We start from the raw sequence: 23791 nt of genomic DNA on the forward strand, positions 1-23791 counted from the left end.
CACCCTCCAAGCAGGGCTGTGAGACAGTTCTATGTCCCCAAAACAACCCTCAGAGATCCAGGCAGACCCCAGGGACTGGGACATGCCTGGGTCCAGACAGGGGACAGCTCCTGCAAGGCAGTAACTCTGAGTTTTCAGATACACTTGTTTGTTTGTTTGTCGCTGGGCAACAGAGAGGATGGAAAAAATGTCAATGTCATATTGTCACCTATGAGTCACCACTCAGCACGGGTCGAGATGCCCCGGTCCTGCCACCACCGAGCGTGGGGAGATCAGAAAAGGGCCTGAGGCACCCCAAAAGCAGCTCACTCCAGCTCTCTCTACCTGTCTGGCCCTGCTCTGACACCTTCCCCATCCCCACAGACGGGGACTCGAGTGGCCTGGGCACATCACTGGCCTGGGGACATCGGTGGCCCAGGGACAACTTTCTGAGCCCTGCAAGGCGAGGCAGGAATTTGCGATCCTATTTGCATTTCCTAATTGCGCCTGCGGGTTTCCTGGGGCAGCGGCTGGCTCTGGTTTCCATGGCAGGTTTTGTGCAGACCTGGAGAACCGAGGGAGGCACAAAGAGGCCACAATGGAGCTGCCACTCACCCGCATCAAAGGCGGCCGGCGGGGCGGGCCGGGGGCAGCACAGCCTGTCCCCCCCGGCACCCCCTGCACCGCGGGACCCCCGGGCCAGGGGGAGAGGGTGGCTGGTGGCCGATGTGCCGGGACACCCGCGGTTCCAGCGGTGGGGACATGCCATGCTTGAGGGAGGAGTGGAGTCACCAGCGCTGTCGTCCAGAGGCAGCAGCTGCTCCGAGCCCGTCGTCGGAAGTGGTGCAAGAGCTGGACCCAGATGTTCCCCCTGTTCTCATTTCCTGTTGTTTTCAGCCAGCTTTCCACCCAGCTGGGTGCGCTACTTTCTCCTTCCAACTTCTCTCTCCATTCAGGGACTGTCTTGCTTGCTGCTGTGCCCATCCAGCTCCCGTGCTGGCCCCAGGGAATGGCAGAACAGCCAGAACAGGGACCTGGGAAAACTCAGTCCTCACACCGCTGCTTCAAGCCCAGTGCCACTGAGCAGAGGTGAGGCTCCAGCCAATGTCCCTCCACCACCGTGGCCATGGTGACAGAGGTGTTGCCACCACAACAAGAGAGGAACTCATCTCTGCTTCACACACCTGGGAAAGGCTCCGTGCTATTATTTCGAGGTTTTTTTCTTGTTTTATAGTTATCAGTTATCATCACCATCACCTTGTGCTGCCCCAAAGCCTCCCAGCTCTGACCACGAGCACCCCACAGGCGAGTCCACCCACAGGGTTAGGACAGAGCCCCTTTCCCACACGTCCTACCCCGATTGCACAGACCCTCTGGATCCCCTCCTGGTTATCCCACTCTGAATGCCAGCACCCACTGTCCTGCTGCTGCTGCTCTCCAGGGCTCAGGGAAGGACAGCACTGGTGCCACAGCAAAGCTGCTCAGCCACGCCACCAACGCCGTCAGGTGTCAGTGTGCTTTGTTAATTTTTTTCTCATTTGAAAGCTCTTTTGTAATAAAATGTTGGAGAAGTCCAAACTTTCCCAGGAGCTCTGTGGCTGGGAAGAAGATGGTCACCTCTGAGAGAAATAATTTTGGCTGACAGATGCTTTGACACCAGGAATGGGCTGTGGACAGCCAGGGATTGGTGCACAAAGCTCTGCCAGCATCAGGCACAGCCTCAGCACAGGGTGGTTTGATAATAAGGTGGGAAAGGCCACAGGTGCACAGCTACCAGGAGGTGAGGCAGGGTCTCCTCTGCCATGATGACCACCAAAAGCTCCCCACTAGCCCCACCACCAGCACCAGCCAATCTCCACTCCCACAGGGCTCCCCTGGGGTCCCATTGCCCCAGTGCTGCACTCCTGCCGAGCGCTTCCACAGGAAAACCTCTGTGAAAACCACAAAAAGCTTCTCAGCGGAGCAGATGCCGCTTCAGTCTGTGTTCTTAGAGATGGAGGAGGACGAGGAGGATGTGAGGAAAGCCACAGCTTCCCCAGCCGCGGGGCAGCAAAGCCCCAGCGGCAGCCTCAGGGGTCAGCCCAGGATGGTGGTTCTCCCGTGGAAATCCTTACAGCTCCAGCCCCCGTGTTTGTTGTCAGTGGCGGCAGCAGGAGGAGGTGTGAGGAGGAGGTGCGACTCCACTGCTTTTTAAGAAAATAATAAAAAAGAGCCTTTCCAACCCGCCTGAGAGACAGACGGTGCAGGAGAGCGCCGCTTTGAGCGGTGATTTGCACTTGACTCCTCCATCGCTGTCTGCACACAACCCACTGGCAGCAATTTCAGCGCTGGACAGGAACCCCAGGTGAGGATCAGCCTGGCCGGATGGTGCCCTCCATCCTTAGGAAGTATGACAGATGTGGCTGAGCTGGGCACCCAGCTGGGGGCTCACGAATGACCCTAGAATGACCCTGGTCACCCAGGAGGTGACCACCACTGCTGTGGCACATCAGAGCCCCGGCAATTCCTGCACCAAGCCATGACCCACCCGGCGGGAATGGCGGGGCTGAGGTGTGCTGCTCCATGAACACAGCGCAGAGGACAGGGACAATTTCCAGCAGCAGGAAGCCACCAAATCCAAAACCCCAGCGCACGGAGGGGTCAAGCTTGGGGACCGGCGATGCTGCGGGGCTGAGCGGGACGCAGGTCCTGCCCCACGGCCGAGCCCGCCAGCCACGGCCCGGCCCACGAGCGGATGGCACCCTCGGTCCCGAGAGGAGATGGTACCCTCGGTCCCGCAGGGATGGCACCCTCGGTCCCGAGCAGGGATGCCACCTTCGGTCCCGCAGGGATGGCACCCTCGGTCCCGCAGGGATGGTACCCTTGGCCCGTCACCGGGGGTTCGGCCGCCCTCGCCGCCCTGTGGGCTCCGCACGCCGGACCCTCCCGAGCCCGGCGGGCGCGGGGCCCCGCGCAGGCCCGCGGCGGAGCCGGAGCAGCGGCGGGGCCGTGCCGGGGCCGCGGCCCTCAGCCCTCGGTCCGGCCCGGTTCCGGAGGGGCGGCCGAGCGGCGGCAACAAGCGCGGCCCCGGCCCCGGCCCCGGTCCCGGTCCCGCCGCCGCTCCGCCCGGGCCCCGGTAGAGGCCGAGCCGGCGGCGCCCCCGCTCCCCCTCAGCCCCGGCGGGGCCCGCGCGGCTCCGGGCCCGACCCGCGCAGGCCGAGCGGCACCGCCCGCCCCAGCCCGGCTCGGCCCGGCCCGGCCCGGCGCACAAAGAGCCCCGGCCCGCCCCCCCTTACCGGCGGTCGGCGCCGCGCTGCGGGGGCGGCGGCGGGCGGCTCCAGTCACGCCGGGAACCATGGAAAGGAGCCGGGACGGGAGACGTACGTGGCGGGCGGGCGGGGGCGGCCGTGCCCGGCAGCGGGGGGCGGCGCGGCGGGGCCGGGGCTGGGGCCGGGGCCGGGCCGGGCCGGGCCGGGGGGGCGCGGGGAGCGGGGCCGCGCCGAGAGGCTGCGGGGGCGGGGGGCGTGAGGGGCCCTCGGGACTAGTGCGGCCCCCCCGGGACCGGAGTCCCCCCGTGTGGAGAGCTCGGAGCTCGATTCGGCCCGGCCGGGCCCCGCCGCTCCCCGAGGTGAGACAGCCCTAAGGGGGTCCTGGGGATCTCGGGGTCCCCCCGTTGTCCCCAGGCTTTCCCAGCGCCTACAGCCATGGGGTCGGTACCTCCGGCCCTGAGTGGCCTGGGGGGCTGTGTGTGGAGGGAGCAGCATCCCGAGGATGGATGGATGGATGGATGGATGGATGGATGGATGGATGGATGGATGGATGGATGGATGGATGGATGGATCCCAGATTTCCAGGCTGGCTCTCAGCCTCTTCCACATCTTTGGAGTGTCCCAGGCTCCTGGAGCCTGGACCTCCAGTCTGGTGGTTAGGAAGGAGAGATAGCACTGCTGGCCCACAGCTGAACATCCCAGACGAGTTATAACCAAGCATCACTGGGAGCAGACAGAAAACAGCCGTCCCCGTATTGCGTGCTCTGGCTGACAGCTCCGGACGGGAAGCGATCTCCTCTTACAAATTACAGGAGCCAGTTTACACAGGGAAAACACTTCCCGTTCCACAGAGACCAGAGCGAGACCACGAACGGCAGCAGCTCAGAGCCTCCACTTCCCTCGTAGCTCTCCAAACCTTCCAGACATGCTGCTGGAAGAACTCCACACCTCTGAGCACCACGGCCTCCCACAGCACCCTGCCACAGCCAGACACTGCTCGGGTACACGGCTGTGGGTGCTGGAGCTCGAGCATATGTGCAGGATGGTCCAGAGCTCTCACAGGACAGCTCTTCATGATGAGACTTGTTCCACTCCATCGTTTCATCTGTGTCTGGGAGCTGAGCAGTCCTGCTAAAGATGTGGAAGACTGACAGGGAACACAGAGTAAGAGTGGAAATACTGGAGGCAAACCTTCAGTTTTCAGCGCCTACTGAACATGTGCCTCATCATTCTCTTCCCCAAGTTAGCACAGATGAGACTCTTCCGAGGCACAGCGCCTTGCAGTGAGCTTTGGTGGCTGCAGTCTCCTCCTAATCCAGGCTTGTTTCAGGGAAAACAGGCAATTTTATATCCCTTTGATATGGGTCTTAGCTGCTAATGATGCTAGGAAGTAAAAAGAAATGGGCATAGAAATACACAACTATGAAGAATTAAAATAGTGAATTTAATTCAGCCAATTCCAACAAAATTGGTAGTTCCCTGAAAAACAAACCTTGCACAGAAAACACAGAACAGAAATGATTTCATCTTGACAGCTGGTGAGAATAACTGGGTGAAAAGGTGAATGGAATATTTCTGACTTTTCTGGTAAACAAAAGGTTCCACACATCCTGAAAATGCCCTATTTTTTAGTAAATGGGTCGGTTTGGGAGGAGTGATTGTAAATGCTCTGCAAGGAAAGCCCAGGTCTGTGCTCTGACACATCCAGTGACTGCAGATGCCAAATGTCTGGTTTTCAGAAAGCGCTGACACTTCCCTAAAGGAAAAGCTGGGACTTCTAAAAATCACAGAAACCTGGAACGGTTTTGGGCTGGAAGGGAAACTCAAAGCTCATCTCATTCTAAGCCCCCACCAAGAGCAGGGACACATTCCACTTGACTAGCCCAGAAACCTGAAGAGCAACGACACAAAATCTATTCTTTTTAAGAATTATAAGCCTGGCTTGCCCAGTGGTCCCGATTTGGGCTTCAGGACGAGGCAGAGTCCGAGGAAAGGACGCGAGGCTGCGGCTGTCGCCAGGCGAGCTGCCTGCACAGCCTGGCTCAGCTCCTCCAGCACTGAAATACTCTTTCCAAAGCAATACCAAAAAAGGTTTGTTTCTAGGTCAGGACCTCAGCACTCAATTTTAACCAGGGGCTGACAGTCCAATCTGAACACAGCTGTAAAATGGATTCGCGGGAAAAGCTTTGGCATTCCTTTTGTAATTAGAAAACAGCCACTGAGCCGTGTGCCTTTAAAGGTGAAAGCTATTTTTGACATAAAAATTAGCACGTAGTTCCTCTGTCATCCCTCGGCTGCTGCACTGGGAGCTGTGAGTGAACAATCCAAAGATAAGCAAGAAGTATAAACATGCTGAATTACACAAATAGAAGGGGATCAGGTTTAATTTGTTTTATTCTCTGACAGTTAGGAGACAAAGAGATTTATTTTTACACTTTTTCTCCTAAAAACACTGGTTAAAAGATCCACTTAAGCACTGAAACCCCAATGGCATTTAAAAACTTGAAGTGCTTTTAATAGCTGCTTTTTGAAAATTCTGTTAAATCTATTTTTGAGCTGGATAAACTAAGCTACCAATGAAGCAGGGCAGAAGTTTTTGGAAGGGCCCAGCAGTGACAAACTGTCATTCATTTCTCAACAACTCAGCTCCTGTACAGGGACCCTGAGATAAAAACTACCACAGTGCTCGATGCTTTAAAAACCTGAGCATCCTTTAAATTCCAATTTTCTCTGTTTGGTGGGAATCTAACCCCAACAGCCTCGAAAATGAACCCCAGGCTGTTTTCCGGATACAGCTCAGAGTGGCTGTTCTAAAATAAAAGTGAGGGAAGAGCGAGCAGAACTTGGAGGCTTATCAGCACCCGGAATGCCCCAGCTAATCCTCAGCAGCCCCGGCCCCTTTATGTAACCTGGGATTGCTGCAGCTCAACAGCTTACTGGGGTCTGGGTGGTTTTCTTTAAACCTCTTGTGGTCAAATGCAAACACATTAAATACTTCTTTCTTCTGCCTCTCTAAGGAAAAAAATTTTTGTAAGAGGGGAAAAAAAAATGTTTTATTTGTATCAAGGGCTAATAGAATTAAACTCGCATGCTGAGACTAAAATGTGTTTCTCTCTGATCCGTCATGACTGAACAGAACTTTCCCAATTTACAATACTCAGGTGTAACTCTTCAAAAAAAGGTTGAATCCAAAATTTCTCTTCACCTCAAGCACTCTCTGAAGCGTTGGGGTGTTCCAAATAAGAGAAGAGCAGCCCCTTTGTAGCCTGTACACCATTTCTGGCAGCGTGGCTGGCTGTGCTGCAATACTTACGTCCCCGTGGCCTCTTCCCCACAGCTCTCCTTGCCCGGAGGATGCCTTTCCGTGCCCTCCATCTGACTGCTCTGACTTTCCACGGCACACATCCTTCCAAGGCAAAATTCAACTCTCAAACTCTCGGCCGGTGCTAAGCCATTCACCTCACGCTGAATGCTTACGGAAACTTCAGAAGGAAAAAAAAAAATAAACCCCCTATTGAACTCCTTGCAATCGGAGACCTGAATGGGCTCGATATAAACCCCACTCGAACCAGCGGCAGCAATAGGCTTCCCTGGATGTTGGATTCCATCCAGCTTAAAAGTTTCCATGAAATAAACTAGGCTAAGCGCATCAGCTGCATAGAAACTAACTCGGTGTAACAGGAGCATCTGTTCTTCACATCCACCATTTTCTCAGAGCCTTAACTCGGAGGCGCGAGGTGCCCGCGGATCCCCGGGCACGGACATGGATTAGCAGGGACATGCACGTCATATAAACTACTGGACCAGGTAGCTTTTGTTTGTCAGAAAAACAGCTTAATGTATTTGCAAGGATGGCATTACAGAGCGAAGTCAATGTCCGCACTGAGACAGCGGAGGAGCACACCTCGGACCCATTAATACACGGTACAAAGCAAATGTTTACCCAAGTACAAATGAAACAGGTCGACAATTAGCTAATGCAGCTTTGTGGACATAAACCAGGTACAGTCGAGCAGAACCAACATAAAATAAAAAGGAAACAGCCCTTTTCCTACGCCACGCTAAGAGCACCGTGGTTAGTGGTTTGGGAAGCCTCTGTCACGGTGAAAAATTTCCTTGCCGGTGTTTAATGTGTTTATTCTACTGCTACACTGCTGGGATAAAAATAACAGCTGGCTGTACAAGGGACCCACTGTCAATACTGCAGTAATTGACAACATACAATTAAGTCTCACACCTGTTTATTGTAAGTAATTCATAGATAACCACTTCTAGTACACATTTTCATATTGGCTTTTAATGCTTTTGTTCTCTTTTTTGTTTTCTTTTTCTTTAAGCTCAGGGATACCCAAATTTCATCTAAGGGTCATCACTGTGGTTACCCAGACCCAGAAGGCTATACCTACTTTGGGAAACTGGTGCAAGGTGGTGTGGTGGCCAGGGATGACAGAGATGGCTGGGGAGCTACAGGTCCCAACATGCAGGACGGTGTGGAGGTGGCAGCGGGGCCGGGGCAGCGGGGGTGGTTGGGGACATGCCGTGCACGCCGGGCTCTACACAGGGCCAAAACAAAAACCTCTACACACCTGGAGTAAGAACAGTGGTAACAAAGTCATAGCTACATATTCTTCTCTACATTTTTGTTTATTGAGACAAACTAATTAAAAGGCACAAACATAGGGCATATGTTTACATGGACATTATAACAAACATATACATTAAAAGTGTAGGAATGTGTTTCCTTTCTGCTAAACAGAAAGTTCCTAAGCTTTTATATATACAAAAGTTGTACAATTTGATGTCCTAAAGTACAAAAGATCATTTATAAAATTATTTTACACTAAGCTCTATTATTTTTTTTTTGTTTGTTTTTGTTTTTACTATGTAGTCCAAGCCCCTAGAACAGTTTCACGTAAGGATACAGATACCTGTCACCTGAGCCAGCAGCCTGGCAATCACTGCTCGCACGGACACGGCCGGGGAGGAACAGAAGCAGTCCAGTGTGACTGGTCAGTCCTGCTAGCACTCTGTGAAAATGCACACGCTAATCTCCAGAGCTCTCAACTTCATTAAGATAAAAACATCTCAACTGTAATTTCTTCTTTTTTTTTTTTTCCTCTTTTTTTTTTTTTTTTATTTAATGTAGAGGTTGGGTTTAGGGTGGTTTGTTTTTTTTTTTAAACAAAGTTTTAAAAATGTGAATATGTGACATGATAGTCTAAAAAGTATATCTGTTTCCCTAGACTTTGCTTTCTACTTTATGTACAGATAAACAGGTTAAGAAAAAAAAGCACATGTAGCTTTAAACATGTGTGACCATTTATGAGCAGTTCTGGGCTGGACAGCTCAGCACCCCAGAACTCCCACAAATTGATAGAAATGTGTTAACACAATAGAAGAGTAACGTAAAAATGATGATGTTTGCAAATATTTACAAAGTTGAACAGATTTGCACAACACTTGATTAAGAAATAGGGGAGAAATTAAAAGACGCTCTCTGCTTGTCCTGGAGGGGCATCCTACCTAGTTAGTGGTTAGAATAAAAACTGTATACAATTTAATATAAGACAAAACTTCTAGTGAACAACTAACACGTCTGTCCCCTGCTGAAACACCAGCAGGCTCTGACTGGGAGGCAGAGGGCATAAAAATCACACCCAGGGCCTCCAGAATCTTCCAGCTTAAAGCAATTTTTCCTTAAGTTTCCAAGCACTCCTTTTGCTCCTAGATAAGAGTCCCATGGGGGTCTGACTGTTCAGAGACCATGTTTACATACATTTCGACTCCTCTTCTGTCAGCCATGGCTGTTTCTCACCAAACAATAACAGTTTTTTTAAAAAAAATGTTGACTACAATGCTCTATTCCCTTAGGGTAATATGTTGGGTAATATTTACATCTCCAAATATCAGGTCACAATCCCTATTATATGTTGAAGTTAGAATGATAAGTTATCATATGCTTTGCATATCAGAGCTGGTATCACCTTTCCCATAGGGAATGCTGCCTGAAATTACCATATTCCCAAAGGTAAAATGCATATTTTCTCCAAAAATGCATTTTTTTTTTTTTTTTAAATGACAACATTGTAATGCATTTACTCATTAAAAAAAACCAAAAAAACAAAAAACCAAAAACATCAACACAGACAAAGGTTCTACACTAGCTCAGAAACAGTGGACTTGCCTGGCAGGTTAAAATGAGCCATCCACCCTGTCACAGATACAGAGGGGTCTTCGCTAGTGTTTAGTTTAAAATAATTTTCTAAGTTATAATTTGAGGGGATAAAACATAAAACTGTTTTTTTAATTACCTTTTTTTTGTTGTTTTTTTCCTTTTTTTTTTTTAAACTCTGGCAAATAAGTATCTGCTCTAATTCAGCATCAGTCAGCTACAAGGTAAAACTTACTTTAAATGAAGTGCTCCAGTGAAACTCAAGCCTGAACCATGTGAGCCAAATCAAGGGGAAGATGCTACTGTGGTCTCTGATGATGTTGCCCCAGTGTCTTAGTCTGAATTTATTATAAACTAAAACAAAACAAAACAAAACAAAACAAAAAAACCCAACAGAACAAAACAAAACAGAAAAAAAAAAAACCCAACCAAACAAAACCCAAAAAAGAACTGCTGGTAAGGATTCCATTTTAATCCTTTTTAATACTGTTTTAGAACTTGTTTACCAGGGAGGAGAGGTGGGCAAGGCCTGGGGCAGGAAAGGCATGCTCTCCACTGGTCTCATGGCTATGTTGAGGGGACCAGCCAGCGTCATGGGGGTGGGCAGGTTCATGGGGGACGTGATGGTGACGGGGTGTGCTATGTTCACTGGAGCCGTCACCGGGGTGGGCAGGTTCACCGGGGTGGTGAGCGTTAATGGAGAGGTCATGGACAGAGGACTGGTTATAGTTACAGGATGCCCTAAGTTCATCGGACTGGATATATTAACTGCACTTGATACATTTACTGGACTTCTCATGCTCATTGCAGCTGCCACTGTGACTGGGTTTGTGATAGTCCCAGAAGCCACAGAGGACGTTATATTGAATGGAGTAGTAAGAGTCACAGGCGTAGTAGCAGCAGTGGAGGTTTGGCACAAGTTAGCAGCTTCTAAAAATGAGACATAAAAAAGACAAAAAGTTTTTAACACATAAAAAAACCATGGACAAGATTTTAAACAAAACAGAACAGAACAAAAAACCCAAAAACCAAACAAGAACAGGTACAAATTCTGGAATAATTTTCTTTAGGTATTATTAGTAAGTTAAAACTGTTAACATTCTATAGCCTACAGGAAATACAAACTCTCATGCAGGTCATTTCAATTGAGTATTTTTTTTTTTTTCCTGAGAAGTCAAGTGAGGTTGTCTTAGCAAGAGGGTTTCCATGTTCATAAAAACAGTATTGTACAATCAAAAAAATCCTCCCAAGAGGAACAGTAGAAATAGAGGAGAGAGTGTACATACCGAATGGTACGTACTCTATAGCCTTCTCAAAGGTGAACTGACATTCTGTGAAGGTTTTAAAAAGTCATTATTAGGGACTGATAAGCAAAGCTCGTTTCAATATTTACCTGCTTATTTCAGTCTTAATTATTGCTGCTAAACTGCTAAACTGCTCACAGTACCTCTACTTCAAGGCTACCCCAGCAGCACATCCCTCAACCCCCAGCAGCTCCCCAGCTTTCACATAAGCTACAGCACCACACCACGTAGGTTTGGGGGGTTTTGGGGGGGGTTTGCAGCAAGCAGGACCGAAGTGCAGAGCAAGGGAGACCCAGGAGGCCGAGCTGGGAGCGGGGAGGGGACGGGAATCACTGCACATCCATCAGCACCACCTGCCGGCTGCCCACACCGGGAGGCTCCGGGAACGGGAACGGGGAACAGGGAAGGGCTGCCTGCTAAAGAAACCTGGGAAAATACACTCTGCAGAAATGTTACTGAGCCGTGTCTGCTTCCACATTTGTAGGGCAGGACCCCAGGCTCAGTTACACCCACGTGTCAGAGGTAAGCCGAGAGCAAAGAGTCCACTTTGCCTCTGGGGCAATACAAATGTAACTTTGAAAGCAACATTAGCCCCATTCAAGGGTTACTGTTGGTTCTTCAAAGTCCACAGCTAGGAGGGGTGGAGAGGAAGGGAAAGAGTAAAAAAAAAAAAATAAAAATTGCGAAAATGAATTGTACTAGATTAAAAAAAAAAAAAATCCCATCTAGTGTTGTAAAGGCACCACAAGTGGAACTAGCACAGGAGAAGCAGCATGGAAAGAACAGCTCAGGCATGGCACTGACTGGTCTAACTTCACCTTCAAGCACAGTCACACCCAGAGACACAGCCCACCCATGCCCCTTCCCCAGTTAAGCTAAAAGCACCAGTATGACACCACTGCTACCCACCCACCCCCCTCACCCCCCATCCTGCCCCAAACCACTGCTCTGTTAAAGCATATTCAACATTCTCAGTAAGAAAGGAAAAGGAAACAAGACATAGAAAAAAACAAGCAGAAAATAATTTTCAGAGATTTTCTAAATCCAACATTATTTGCTTTATCTATTTAGTGGCCTGATGATATGCACTGTTTCTGTTATCACATGTTAACATTAATAAACTGTTTCTGTAGTGTCTGATCACAGAATTCAATTACTGGCATAACAAGGGGAAAGGAAGCAAGCAGCCTAAAACACAAACAAGAACCTAGAAAACAAAAACAGATTGAAGAACTGAAAGGAAAGTTGAGAGAAAAGGAAAAAATAAGGTGAGTCAAAAGCATTCCTAAAAACAGCCAGTGAAAAACAGTAAGCAGTAGTGATTAAGAACTTCTAAAACATGTAATCCATGAAGTCACATGATGGGCATTAATAATCAAACTGTTGTGAAACAAATAAGCAGCAGTAATGGGAGAATTTAAACTACTGTATCCTAAAACCACTAAACTGAAGCAATCTGTTCTCTACAAACTGACACAATGACCAACAACAGCAATTCCACTTCAATTACATCAGCACAGGTAAGCTGTGAGCCAGCACTGATGAGAAACAGGATCACTGATTACCTCATTTTGTAATGAAAAAAAAAAAAGCAACAGAGAGAGAGAGAGAAAGAAAGTTCTCTGAGGTCTACATGCAAAGACAGTTACATGATGACAGAGCAGATGGAATAAATTGGGAGAGACAAGATGACAGGACAAGCAAGCACACACATGCACCCTGGTGCAGATCAATACAGGGTGTGTGTGTGTGTGTGTGCACAAGGAAATAGGGTAAATAAATAAACACTGCTAAAAGCCACATGCAAGCCAAAGCCCACACTCCTGCCTTGGAGCAGACACAAGCTCCCCTCTGCAACTGATGGCTCTAAGGACACAGGCAAGCACAGAGACCAAGGCAGCAAGTCATGAGCATAAAACCATTAAACACAGCCTAACCTGGGGCTGTTTCTCCTGTTCTCTCTTCGCTATGACTTCTAAGAATGAAACTCGTGTAAGACATCCTTCCTGACACCCTAAACTCCCTGTATGACTGTGAACTCCACTACCTCACAAACCCAAGCACGTCAATATTGGTTTGTTTTACCTTTCTTCCTCGCTTTGACGGCCTCTTCCCACAATCTCAGGGTCTCTACCTGCTTCCCAGGCCAACTTGTTACGTGTTGCTGCTGCTGCTGCTGCTGCTGCTGCTGCTGCTGTTGCTGTTGTTGCTGCTGCTGCTGCTGCTGCTGCTGTTGTTGCTGTTGCTGCTGTTGTTGTTGCTGCTGCTGTTGCTGTTTCTGGTTGCTGGTCTCTTCACTCATGCATGCTATGCCAATCAAGTAAGAACACAAATTCACCTTGAAAAGTTACTCTGCTTTCTGCTGAGGTCACAAAGGCAACTTCTACAAAGAGCATGTGGAATCTTACAGGATTCCGAGAACAACATCACACAGGTGTTTAAAACAGTATCATTAATTCTGTGCTTCATAAAGCTACTTTTCCAAGAGCTAAAACCCAAAATGTAAGTCAAGAACATCTGCTTTGCCAAAAATGTCATTAATTAGTCTGTCATTAGACTTGTCATTAATTAGTTTGTATTTAGGAAGAATGAAGTGAAAGACTCCAATGAGTCTCTAGAACTCCAACTGATTCCATTTTTTCTAAACTTTAGCTCCAGCTTAGAAATGAATAATAAAAAAGCCTCTTTACTTTTTACTGCAAGTATGACTTAAAAATTTCGGTTTACATCAGACAACAGCCTGTCACTACTCTCTGGCCACAGTACAGCTCATCATTTCCACCTCTAACAACTGCTCTAAATGCCTCATGTGAACTGGCTTAGCACCACCAAACTGGCTTGGGAAGCCAGAGTTGTAACCCTATACCTTGAAAAATACTTGACATCCAAATTTCCTACTAAGCTCAACAATCAGGCATTTCAGACATTCCCAGTACCTTCAAATTATGCAGGAGTAACAGGAACTGCAAAGATGTTGTAAATTAATACAGTTTAAAAGGCTTTAAGGACAAAGTTTCCAAAGACATTCTTTACTTCTGCCTCTTTATTCCTCTGAAAACCCGTTTAATATTACTAACCATGTGGGCTAACTTAAGTTACAGGTATTTTAATAGGGAAAATTTGAAAGTCAAGTCTTCATTTGCTTGCAAGGCATTCCAGACTGCAGCACTTCCACAGAGTTTAAGTCTAGAAGGAGCTATTACAAACATCTTATCTGACCTCCTGTACAACACCAGTCAGATGCCATTAATGCCCAAAACATATCAGGGCTGGATTTAAATCCTTTTCTTGTCAGCTAGTGCCTGGGGGAGGAAACACTGAGCCCCAGGGTCAAAGCTCAGAGAAAGCAGAGAAATCTTCCTCCTGATTTTGATGAGCTTTAGATGAGGCTTCAGAACTGAAACCTGGCAGATCTTAGCAGTTCTTAAATAGTCTAAAATCTCCAAACTATCTGTTGGACTTTTAGGCCTGCACAGTTCAGGAAGTAGCCGTGAACTTAAAAGGTGAGAAAACTTGGGAACTGTTTTCTTCAAGAAAGAAAGGAGACACTGCCGTGAACTGCAGGGCATTCCCAAGGGATAAGAGCACAGTCTTGTAACAAACCAACTCCACACATGCCAATTCTTGAGCTGAAGCAGATCTGTTACTAAATATCTACTTTTAAGAGGTATGACCACCCACACTGACACAGGTAGCTGAATTTTAACGTCATCAAAGGCAATTCCCTTCGCAAACACATTGTTATTAGAAATGTTTGTAAAACGTTCACCTACTTTTATTGATGCCTTGTTTACAGGTATTACAGTTGATACTTTGGCTCTGCCCGTGTGTCTTTAAGTGGCTGGTGATATATGCTGCACTCAGAAGTTTACCACAGATATTACACGATACCTTTCCTTCATGGCGCACCATGTGTGTCCGCAGTCTGTCTTTGGTGGCAAAGGCAGCAGTGCACGTCTAGATGAAGGACAAAGTTACACTTGAGGTGCAGACAGAGCAGTACAGCCTCACCTACAGGCACACTGGGAGCCTCTGTTACCTTCCAGGTCCTAACAGTATCCTAAGTGTATTGATAACTTTGAGTTTTACCTGTATTTATAGAGAAACAAAAATCAAACTACTCAACAGAGACTGAGAATGGAATTCGTTTCTGAGACAAGCAGGACAAAAATCACACTCTGTAGTGCTTGAACTTCCTTAAAACAGTGGGTTGCCTTACCCACCAATGCAAGAGGAGCTTATAAAAAACACCTACAACAGGCAAAGTTGGTCTCCAATGTAATTTTACTGTACAAATATGAACTTGGTACCTTACACTGCTCAATTACTTCTGTTCCCATCCAGCACATGGAAACAAAACCTTTTCCTAACACTATTGTTTTTACCCAAGGCTTTTATTTAAGAAGATAAGTCACTAAAACAGAGGTTGAAATAAGCAAGGATACTCCAAGCAAAACACTTAATTGTTCAAGGGCAATGAAATTATTTCTCCTAGACTCAGTCATCAACTTATGACAACTTGCTTTCCCCTTCCAGCAAAATAAGAGATCCAGAATCAATCATTCCCACCCATTTTAAAAAGATGTGCTGAGAAAGACATTTGATTTGGAGGTGCTGAGAAACACACTGCACGCATTATCCCAGAAATGAGCACTGAGCTGAGGATGCTGCTACAATCCTACTACTAAGTTAAGCATATGGTAAAACAGAGCAACTATGCTGTTCTCCAAGAAAGCAAAAAACCTCTAATCTTCCTAAAAAAAAACCAGCCATGGCATCTTTTTAAAGTTCCACCAGAACTCCAGCTTTGTGGTGTGGTGGCAGATGTGGCTTTACTCCTAAACTTGTTTCTCAAAGTCAAAAGGAGAGAATACAGTTCTGGAAAGATTCACCTGATTACTACTGACACAATAAGGTATTGTTCTTAATAAACCATTTTAGCCCTTACTTGGCATTTGAAGGGTCTCTCTGTTGAGTGAACATGTTTAACGTGACAGCTTAAATGATCAGGCCTGCAAGAAAGAGAGGAACAGGAGAAAAGTGCACACTGTTACAAACAGAGTCAGGACACCTTGGCTAGCAGTGCTGACACCACGCTGGTCACTCCCTGCAGCCCCCATCCCTCTAGACAGCCAGGACAAATCCCTTCCCCTCACCTACCAGGGGCTTCACTGCAACACCTCACTGCTTAAAACAAACCTGTGGTTTAAAACTTAACTCTGCTCTCCTCACACACCTGAAAATGGCACGTTTGGTCACACCTTGTGTAAAGATGAGAGCGCAACAGCTCTAAAGGTTGAAGTTTTGTCTATTGCAAGCACAGGTACAAACAGAGCCAGCAGCAGTGCAAGCTCACCTCTGCTGTCAGTGCCCTCCATGCTGCTGTAAGACCAGGTGACAGATAAGGTGACAGATAAGGTGCCCTGTCCCATTTGGTCACAGACCATGGCAAAGGCTGGTAAAGGGGCTCAGTGCCCACCCCCAGTGACACAGACACGCATCTTGTGGGACCTGCATGAGGTCAAGAAACCATTTCAAACCACTGTCCTAAAACAGTGACCACTTCTGACCACTGTTAACCTTGCTCAGATGGAGACTTCCCCACCCTAAAGGCAGACAAGGCTCTTTATCCCCTCACCAACCTCCTCAGAAGTTTGGTTCTCCCAGCTCCTCACTACCACAGCTTAACCCTTCTTGCTCAGGAAAAGCCACTAGCGGAGCATGCCTGGGATTTGCTACATGGTACCTTGAGAAGCCTTTTCCACAAACACCGCAGGTGTAGGGTTTCGTGATGCCACCTTCGTGGGACCTCACGTGGTAGGTCATGCGATCCTTTCTCTTGAAGCGCTGATTGCAAATGGGACATTCGAAGGGTTTCTCGTCCGAGTGGGACAGCTTGTGCCGGTTGAGGTGGTACACGTCCCTGAAGGCCTTTCCACACATCTCACAAGCGTGGTTCTTCTTCACGGGCTTGCTGGGCTTCTTCACCGTCTGCGTCACCGCCATGGCCGTGGCGCCGGCGCTGCTGCTGGGGTTGGTGGCAGAGGAAGACGTAGTGACAGTGGACAGGATGCCTGCGATAGTCGAAACCAGCGAACTCCGGCTGTTGTCACCAGCGATGGTCGAGATAAGGGGCACCATTGTGGTGGGAGTTTTCTTTGGCCGTGACACTAACTTTATCCCTGTGTGGCAGGACTCGTGACGCCTCAAATGGTAGCTGTCCCTGAAAGCTTTGCTGCAGTAAGTGCACACAAAGGAGGTTTTAGGTTTTTCCTTTTTAATCCCAACAATAGCATCCTTTAATGTTTCTGGTGCAGGCTGAGGTTTCTGCGTTATTGGTAAGGGCAGAATCGGCTTCTGATCGGGTGGCTCAACAGCAGAGCTCAGGAGAGGCAACAAACTGTTCTGTGCTGCCTGCTGTTGGTGATGGGAGGCTTCGTGTGCCTAAAACCAAACATTCACACTTAAATTCTCTGGATGGGTGCTCGCTCTGGCACGGTGAGAACATTTACAAACGACAGGGAAGCACATTCTAGACCAAAAGCCATGGAGGGAACAACAGGGGAAGGTTACATAATGCTGGTTTTGGACAAGATAAACGGCTCGCGCTGTCAATGCCCTGGCTGCGCAGATCCTGTGGTAAGTGTAGCACACAGCACAACAATCAAGGAATTATTAAGTTTCTGGAGGGCAACTTTTTATGGAAGGCAACTAGGTGCTTGTCAGATGTTTTAGTAACAGCATTTCATCTTTACGTAACAGATAACTCATTCTGCTAATGATCGTATCAGATGGCACCTCAGGACTGTCTCTGCAGAGGATGAAGGTACTGACAGGAGTTGCAAAATCAGGCCCCACCTTTAAGCCAAGCTCAGTGCACACTGAGAATTGAACTGCAGCCACAGAGAGCCAGGATGCGATAAGGCGTCTTATTTAAACAGTTGTGTTCATACCCCTGTGCCAGCACTGAAACCAAAGCAACTGGAATCGGGAGCTGTCTAAAGCCACATCTCTATATTTAGCAGGGTCCTGATGCATTTATCCACTGACCACCGTGTTCTCTGCGTCTGGAACTAACAAGAATAGCGGCACAGCCTTTTTCTCCTCGTCAGCAGCTACTTTGTGCTGGGAAGAGAAGCTGATCGATACACACTGGGAGACATCTAGAGATGCTGGAGAACACGGTTTGGGGGTGTTGGGAATAAGCCCTGAAAGCTGTCTGAAAGCAGCCAATACCAACTAACTCTGAACTACAGAATCTGTGGCAGAAGCTCCAGGGAAGGGAAGGCAGCACTGCTCAGCTGAGCTGCAGCCTGCCTGCCACGGGCTGTGCTGCACCACGCGTGGTTATTCTAAGGCAGAAACACCGTTATTAAAACTCATCCAGTCAGACTGGGACAAAACCCTGGCAGATACAATTTTAATGTGGTTTAGAAACCACACAGACCAATTCAGCCTAATGGAGCATTAAAATAAATCACTCCAGCACCTTAAGCCAGTTTAAGTGCATCTGTATTCAAGATGTGCCTCGGTCTCATCAGACCAGTTTTAAATCAGGCTCGTTATTAACGCAGCGTGCCAGGCCTGAAGCTGAGTTTGGGGAAACTTGCATTCCCATTAGATCAGTACTGCAGCCTTCCAGGACTCCTTTCCTATGGTTTTCCTCACAAAATAACGTGACTCAAAGCTGTGAGAGCTGATTAAAACACTGTGCCAGTGCACGACCCTGACCTGTCTACTTTTACATCTGCTGGGGTGGACAGGACTAGGAAGCTCACTCAGGGTAATGCTCTTCCCATGGGAATCCATTTCAACACGTCCTTTGGACAAGCCAGTATTTCTAGAAGCTCACTTTGGGCTCTTTTCCTAATTGTATCCTGGGTACTTTGCCTCTCTGGATGGCAACAGGGACTACAGCCCTCCCAGAGCATCTCTCCCTTGCTGTGGGGCAGCCCCTGCATCACTCCAATCTCACTTTTTGGGAGTGTGATGCTAGTGATCTTTGGATAAAAGCCATGGGTGGATACCAGCACTAACCCACACGGGAAGGAATACAAGCTCCCGAACACTCCAAGCCTATCTGACAGGAAAAGAGTTCACAGGAGAAAACCTGGACTCCGGCCGTTAACAGGAGACAAAACTTGTGGGAATCATTAGGAGCCAGGCCAGGCTGTCCGTGTTTATCTGCTTTTTAGCTCAGGATGCAACAGGTAGGCTGGGTATTAGCACACCTGCCTGGCCACAGCAGCCACCTCAAACAACAGCCCCAGGGGCTGCTTTATTTCAGGGAGCGATTGCAGAGCTGGATCCAGAACTCTCCTGGAGGCGACGCTGCTAAATCAGGGCACGGCACAAGCTCCAGCAGCTCCATTGAACTTTTTCCCTGACTTCAGTGACAATCGTGGATTTTCAACCATTTATTTTCCACGTTTTTTAAAAGGGTTTTGACACTTCCACATTGCATGAAAGCAAGAGCTTGCACGATACACACCGACAGCACAATACTGAGCAAGTTGTGCACTTCAACACAATTTTAACTTAAAAAAAATCTGAAATGTTTCACAACTTCAAATCAGCATTGAACAATGTTGTTAAACTGCACCAGAAGACACTGCAGAGCACCTAATGATAGCTCCAGAGATACAATTTCAAAGGCAGAGCTAGCAGATCGGATAATGGAGAGCCCAAATCCTTTGGACAAGGTTCAAACTTAGGCAGTTTATGGATATTTTTAAGCCTCAAAGAACCGTCAGCACTTCAAGGTAATGATGCACTTATTCCTACAGATCCGATGGAGACAGTGGACATAAAACAATGTATATTCATCAAGCTACAGGCTCTGGAGCTGCTGCTTATATAAGTCTGCTCATGTTGGTTCCCAGGGAGCCGGTGTTATTCGCAGCACTGTGCTCCTCGCAGCCCCTCTGCCACGAGCTGTGTTCCTCAGTTTCCAGGGGCCGTTAAAGCCTTTTAAAAAAGGATCAGGCAGCATTTTTTTTTTAACTCCCAGTTGGAGAAGGGAAGCCAGCACCTGCTGCACGCCTCTGGCAGGCACAGTTATGCAGGCTCCGACCACGGGTTTACTTGACCCAGCATTAACGTCAAGTCAACATTTTGGAGATATATTTTGATGGCCTGGGACAGGCTCTCTGCAAAATCCCCTTGTTCTGTCACTAATTCCTTCTCTCCTGGGGGCGCAGTAAACAAAAAAACCCCTGCAATTCGTGACCTGGAGTGTAGGATGTGGCATTGTGAACTTCCAATGCCAGAGGCTAAAATATTTTTGTGCTCCAGCCTTAATGTGAGAGCAACAAATTAGCATGAGTCATATCTTGAACACTCCATCTGATGGATGAGTCCTCCTCACATTAACAGATACAACTTTCGCTTCCTGAGCACATCCTAAAAGTGGTTTTCAAACTATGCATTTTAGGGACTGAGAAGATCCAAACAAGAACTGCTTATTCAGTAGCACGATTGTTTCTTTGGAAAGGGATACAATTCATCAAAATGCCACCTAAAAACAATCAAACAACTTTATTTGGAAGGAGCGATTTACAGTCGCACAGCCCACTGCTACAGGACTAAAATTAAGACACTGAAACCTCCTCCAGAAACATTTGGCTAAAAATTACAACTTTAAATTCCACGTATTAAAGCTGTCCCTTAGGAATCCTGTCCCAGCTGGAACACACACTTGGTTTAACACTCCCCCCAGGAAGAAAGAGTGTGAATATTCAGTCACTTCCATTTGTTATTTAACTGACACTGGGGAGAGGCTTTTAAATCCACGCTTTTTAACTAGTTTTAACTAATCAGCTGGATCAGGGCTGATGTGCTGCTGTGAGAATGAGAAGAAGAAAAATGAAAGTCACATCAGGACTACCTCAGTGCTGCTTTCTGCTGGGTGCATTGGCATGCTGGCACCCCAAATCATTGATTTTAACAAAACCACTCAAGAAACAATATCCGGCATTTATTACGAGCTCTGAAAGCTTTATTATTTAGAGAGGGAAAAAAAAAAAATCAGAGGAAAATTTCCACGTCACAGTTTTATGAAGATGCTTCCGAGTGGCACGTTCGGAAAGTGAACTGCTGACTCCTTAATTAAAAGCAGCAAAGCTGACTCCTAAATCAGCGTGTGACATCACTACTTCAAAACTCAGCACCTTCAAAAAAACACGGACGAGCAGCGAGGAGCTGGACACGTACTTGAAAGCATTACTTGGCATTTCTCAGCCTGCTGCAATACAGTCCTGCCAGCCTAGGAAAAAAATTTCCCCTGGAAAACGCTCAGCTGGGAGGCAGCAAGGCACTAAAGCAGCCCCGGCTGGGAGGGAGATGGCCCTAAACTAAGGAGATTAACTTCTTAGCGTGAAGTTTCCTACGTGCGAATCACAACTGCCCACTAGAGTGAGAAATAATTCACCAGACCTCAGCCAAACTCGATGGCATCACCCGCATCCATCACGGAAAAGCGGAAAACCCAGCGCCCAGCTCCCGGTACCGGCTCCCCGGAACATTCCCGGCGTGTTTTCGGAGGCAGAGAACCCGAGCGAGTGACTCATCCCTTGGTACTTGCAAGGGACGAATTTTTCCTCCCTAAAGGAATGGTGCTCGCTCTTGGCGGATTTATTCATTCAACTCAGGTTTTCAAACTCGTGTCACGGGTTGGGTTTGGGTTTAATTCCGAGGACAGTGAGGAAGCGAGCGGCCGCCACCGGGAACGTGCAAAGAGGATTATTTTACCTTGAGAAAGGTGATGTGCTGGGCGCTTTTTTTTTTCTTTTTTTTTTTTTTTTTTTTTTTTTTTCCGCTGCTGCTGCAATCACACATTTTATGTTTTCCAGCTCAGAAAAAAACAACAGGAGAAAACAATCTGGTGCGAAAGGGCTCGCGAGGCTCACAAAAGCCAGGCGAGGATTTTTTTTTTTTTTTCTGGTACATTGGATTTTCTTCGGAATTACATAAACAGCGGTGTTTTTAAGTCAGTCTTTCACCGACAGAAAGGGGGAAAATTGTGACTCAGTTGGCAAAGGGAGGGGTTGCACGCTCCACCGTCCCTATTCCTCCCCATTCCCGTTAGGATTTCGCCAGTTTTTACAGAAATCCGGCCCGCTCGCGTCCTATTTTAAAAGAAAACAAGCTCCCTCGTCAGCCGGCCCTGAGTCAGGCTGTTTAAAGAGGGATTAATTTATTCTCCCAGACACGGCGTTTGTTCCATCGGGGTTTTGTTGGAGCCCGGTGGAAGCTTGGGGTTGGTTTTTTTTTGTTTTGTTCGTGAGGGTTTTTTTTTTTTTCTGTTGTTGTTGTTTTTCTTTTTGGGCGGGGGGGGGGAAGAGAGAGAAAAACAAGCAAACACCAAAAAAAATAAAATAAAATAAAATAAACCGCGATCTTATGTTTTGCGAAGGAAAAAAATAAAACATAAATATGAATATCGGTGGTTTGTAATGAAAGCGGGAAGGAGCGCGCTGCGGGGCGGCGGCGGAGGGAGAAAGTGCAGGAGGGAAGGAGGGAGAAGCGGAGCCGCGGGGCCGGTGAGGCGCTGCCCGGCGGGCCGGGTCGGGCCGGGCCGGGCCGGGCCGGGGGCGGGCGGGGGCCGGGCGGCCGCGCTGAGTGACAGCCCGGCCCGGCGGGGACCGGCGGGGCCGCGGCCGTGAGGGAGGGAGGGAGAGAGGGGGGGCGCGGGCAGCGCCGCCGCCGCCGCGGGGCCTCACCTGAAAGAGGAACGCGGTCCAGTTGGCCTCCATGGCGGGGGCGGCGCGGCCCCGGGCGGCGGCGGCGGCGGCTGCGGCGGGCGGTCCCCCCGTCGCTCCCTCCCCCGGGCCGCAGCTACATGGAGCCGACAACAAAGCGGCGGCGGCGGCGGCGGCTCAACATGGCAGCGCCGAGCGGCCGCTTCCGCTAACCTCGGGCTGCACCACTGCGGCCCAGAGGGGGGAGGCGGCGGCGCGGCGCCCCGGCGGGGCGGCGATGGCCCGGGCGGCCGCGGCGCCGCCCCCGCCGCTCCCCTCGCCGCGGGGCGGGCGGCGGGCCCGGGGCGGCGCGGCGGGGCGGCGGCGCGGGCGGCGGGGCCGGGGCGGCGCGGCGGGCCGGCCGCCCCCCCCGCGGGGCTGGCAATGGGCCGGTCCCGGGCTGGGGAAGCCGAGCTGTGGCGAGAGAAGATGGAGGAGCGGCCGAGGTGTCCGGGGCCGCCGCCGCCCGCCCGCCCCGGCTCGGCCCCGGGGCCGCCGAGCCGCCCGCCCGCCCCTTCTCCCCTCCCCGCCCGCCGCCCCCGCCCGCCGCGCCGGGAGGGAGGGAGCCGCGGGGGCGGCGGGGGGCGGCTTCGCCCGCGGGTGCGGGCGGGCGGCAGCGCCGGGGGCGGAGGGGGGGTGTGAACTCGGGGCTGCCCCGGGGGTCGCCCGGCGCCGCCACCACCTTGGCACAGTCGGGCTCGCCCTCAGCCCACGCGGGCTCGCCCTCAGCCCTCCGGGGCTGCTGCCGCCTCCCCGGGCCGACCCTGCCTCGCACCCCGCCTGGCCGGGCTCCAGGAGGGCCGGGCCCGGCGCTGTCCCGGGGCCCCGCCGGTCTCCGCCGCCCGCCGGGGGCTCGGGCCGTGCGGTGACCCCGCACTTCTCCACGACGCCACACGAGTGGGTTGGCCCGTACCTGAGGCATCTCCGGCGCAGCACATGCATGCAAATCGTAGCCACGAGCAATTAAATACATTCGTACCGTTAATTACGTGTTTACATACATCAAGCACGTCCCTGACAGGCGGCAGGACGGGCCCCAGGGACGGCCCCTTGCACCTCCCTGGTGCTCCCAGGACAGGGATGGATGCGGGGAACATCTGTGCCCTGCCTCAGGTGGCATCTGAGGGACACCCCGCATTTCTTCGACACCTGAGTGTGGCAGGTTTAACACTGTCACAGGAGGGGGGTATTAATCCTGACCTCCCGTTGCCTTCACTGCCACTGGGGAGATGAGAACAGGCTTACAGCACTTTATTATTTATTTTTCCCCAGCTCTGATCAATCCTCTTTGCTCAGGCCCGGATCCCTGCTGAGCATCCGAGGCCTCGGTGGCACCGGGCGTGAGGAGAA

The 23791-nt window shown here is 49.7% G+C and overlaps 1 protein-coding gene and 1 long non-coding RNA gene across 4 annotated transcripts; one reads left to right on the forward strand and one right to left on the reverse strand.

Annotated features, from left to right (window-relative positions):
- Window positions 1-2178: 2178 nt before the first annotated feature.
- On the forward strand, window positions 2179-8580 carry LOC148221473 (uncharacterized). Its single transcript, XR_015807880.1, has 2 exons — window positions 2179-2323; window positions 4079-8580. It is a non-coding gene; the product is annotated as an uncharacterized LOC148221473 (long non-coding RNA).
- Window positions 4651-22686, reverse strand: VEZF1 (vascular endothelial zinc finger 1). 3 transcript variants are annotated; one of them, XM_088176843.1, is made up of 7 exons: window positions 22424-22686; window positions 16450-17147; window positions 15652-15715; window positions 14477-14660; window positions 12789-13010; window positions 10686-10730; window positions 4651-6709 (listed from the first exon to the last, which is right to left on the reverse strand). In XM_088176843.1, exons 1-7 carry the CDS (start codon window positions 22454-22456, stop codon window positions 6537-6539), a joined length of 1419 nt encoding a protein of 472 aa, XP_088032969.1. In that variant the 5' UTR covers window positions 22457-22686; the 3' UTR covers window positions 4651-6536. The 3 variants fall into 3 exon arrangements, with proteins under 3 accessions (XP_088032969.1, XP_088032968.1, XP_014736668.1); XM_088176842.1 differs by lacking the exon at window positions 4651-6709 and adding an exon at window positions 7853-10329 and having other exon boundaries at window positions 22424-22678; XM_014881182.2 differs by lacking the exons at window positions 4651-6709; window positions 10686-10730 and adding an exon at window positions 7853-10329 and having other exon boundaries at window positions 22424-22680.
- Between the last annotated feature and the right edge of the window lie 1105 nt (window positions 22687-23791).

The sequence above is a fragment of the Sturnus vulgaris genome, chromosome 21, assembly GCF_052056855.1.
Source record: "Sturnus vulgaris isolate bStuVul1 chromosome 21, bStuVul1.hap1, whole genome shotgun sequence".
Taxonomy (NCBI): Eukaryota; Metazoa; Chordata; class Aves; order Passeriformes; family Sturnidae; genus Sturnus; species Sturnus vulgaris.

Coding starts and splice junctions, on each gene's coding strand:
- VEZF1 (XM_088176842.1), bottom strand. CDS start 22,456: ATGGAGGCCAACTGGACCGCGTTCCTCTTTCAG. Junction 10,731..12,788: donor CGTCAAAGCGAGGAAGAAAG/GTAAAACAAACC, acceptor AAACCTTCACAG/AATGTCAGTTCACCTTTGAG. Junction 10,330..10,685: donor TATAGAGTACGTACCATTCG/GTATGTACACTC, acceptor TCTCATTTTTAG/AAGCTGCTAACTTGTGCCAA.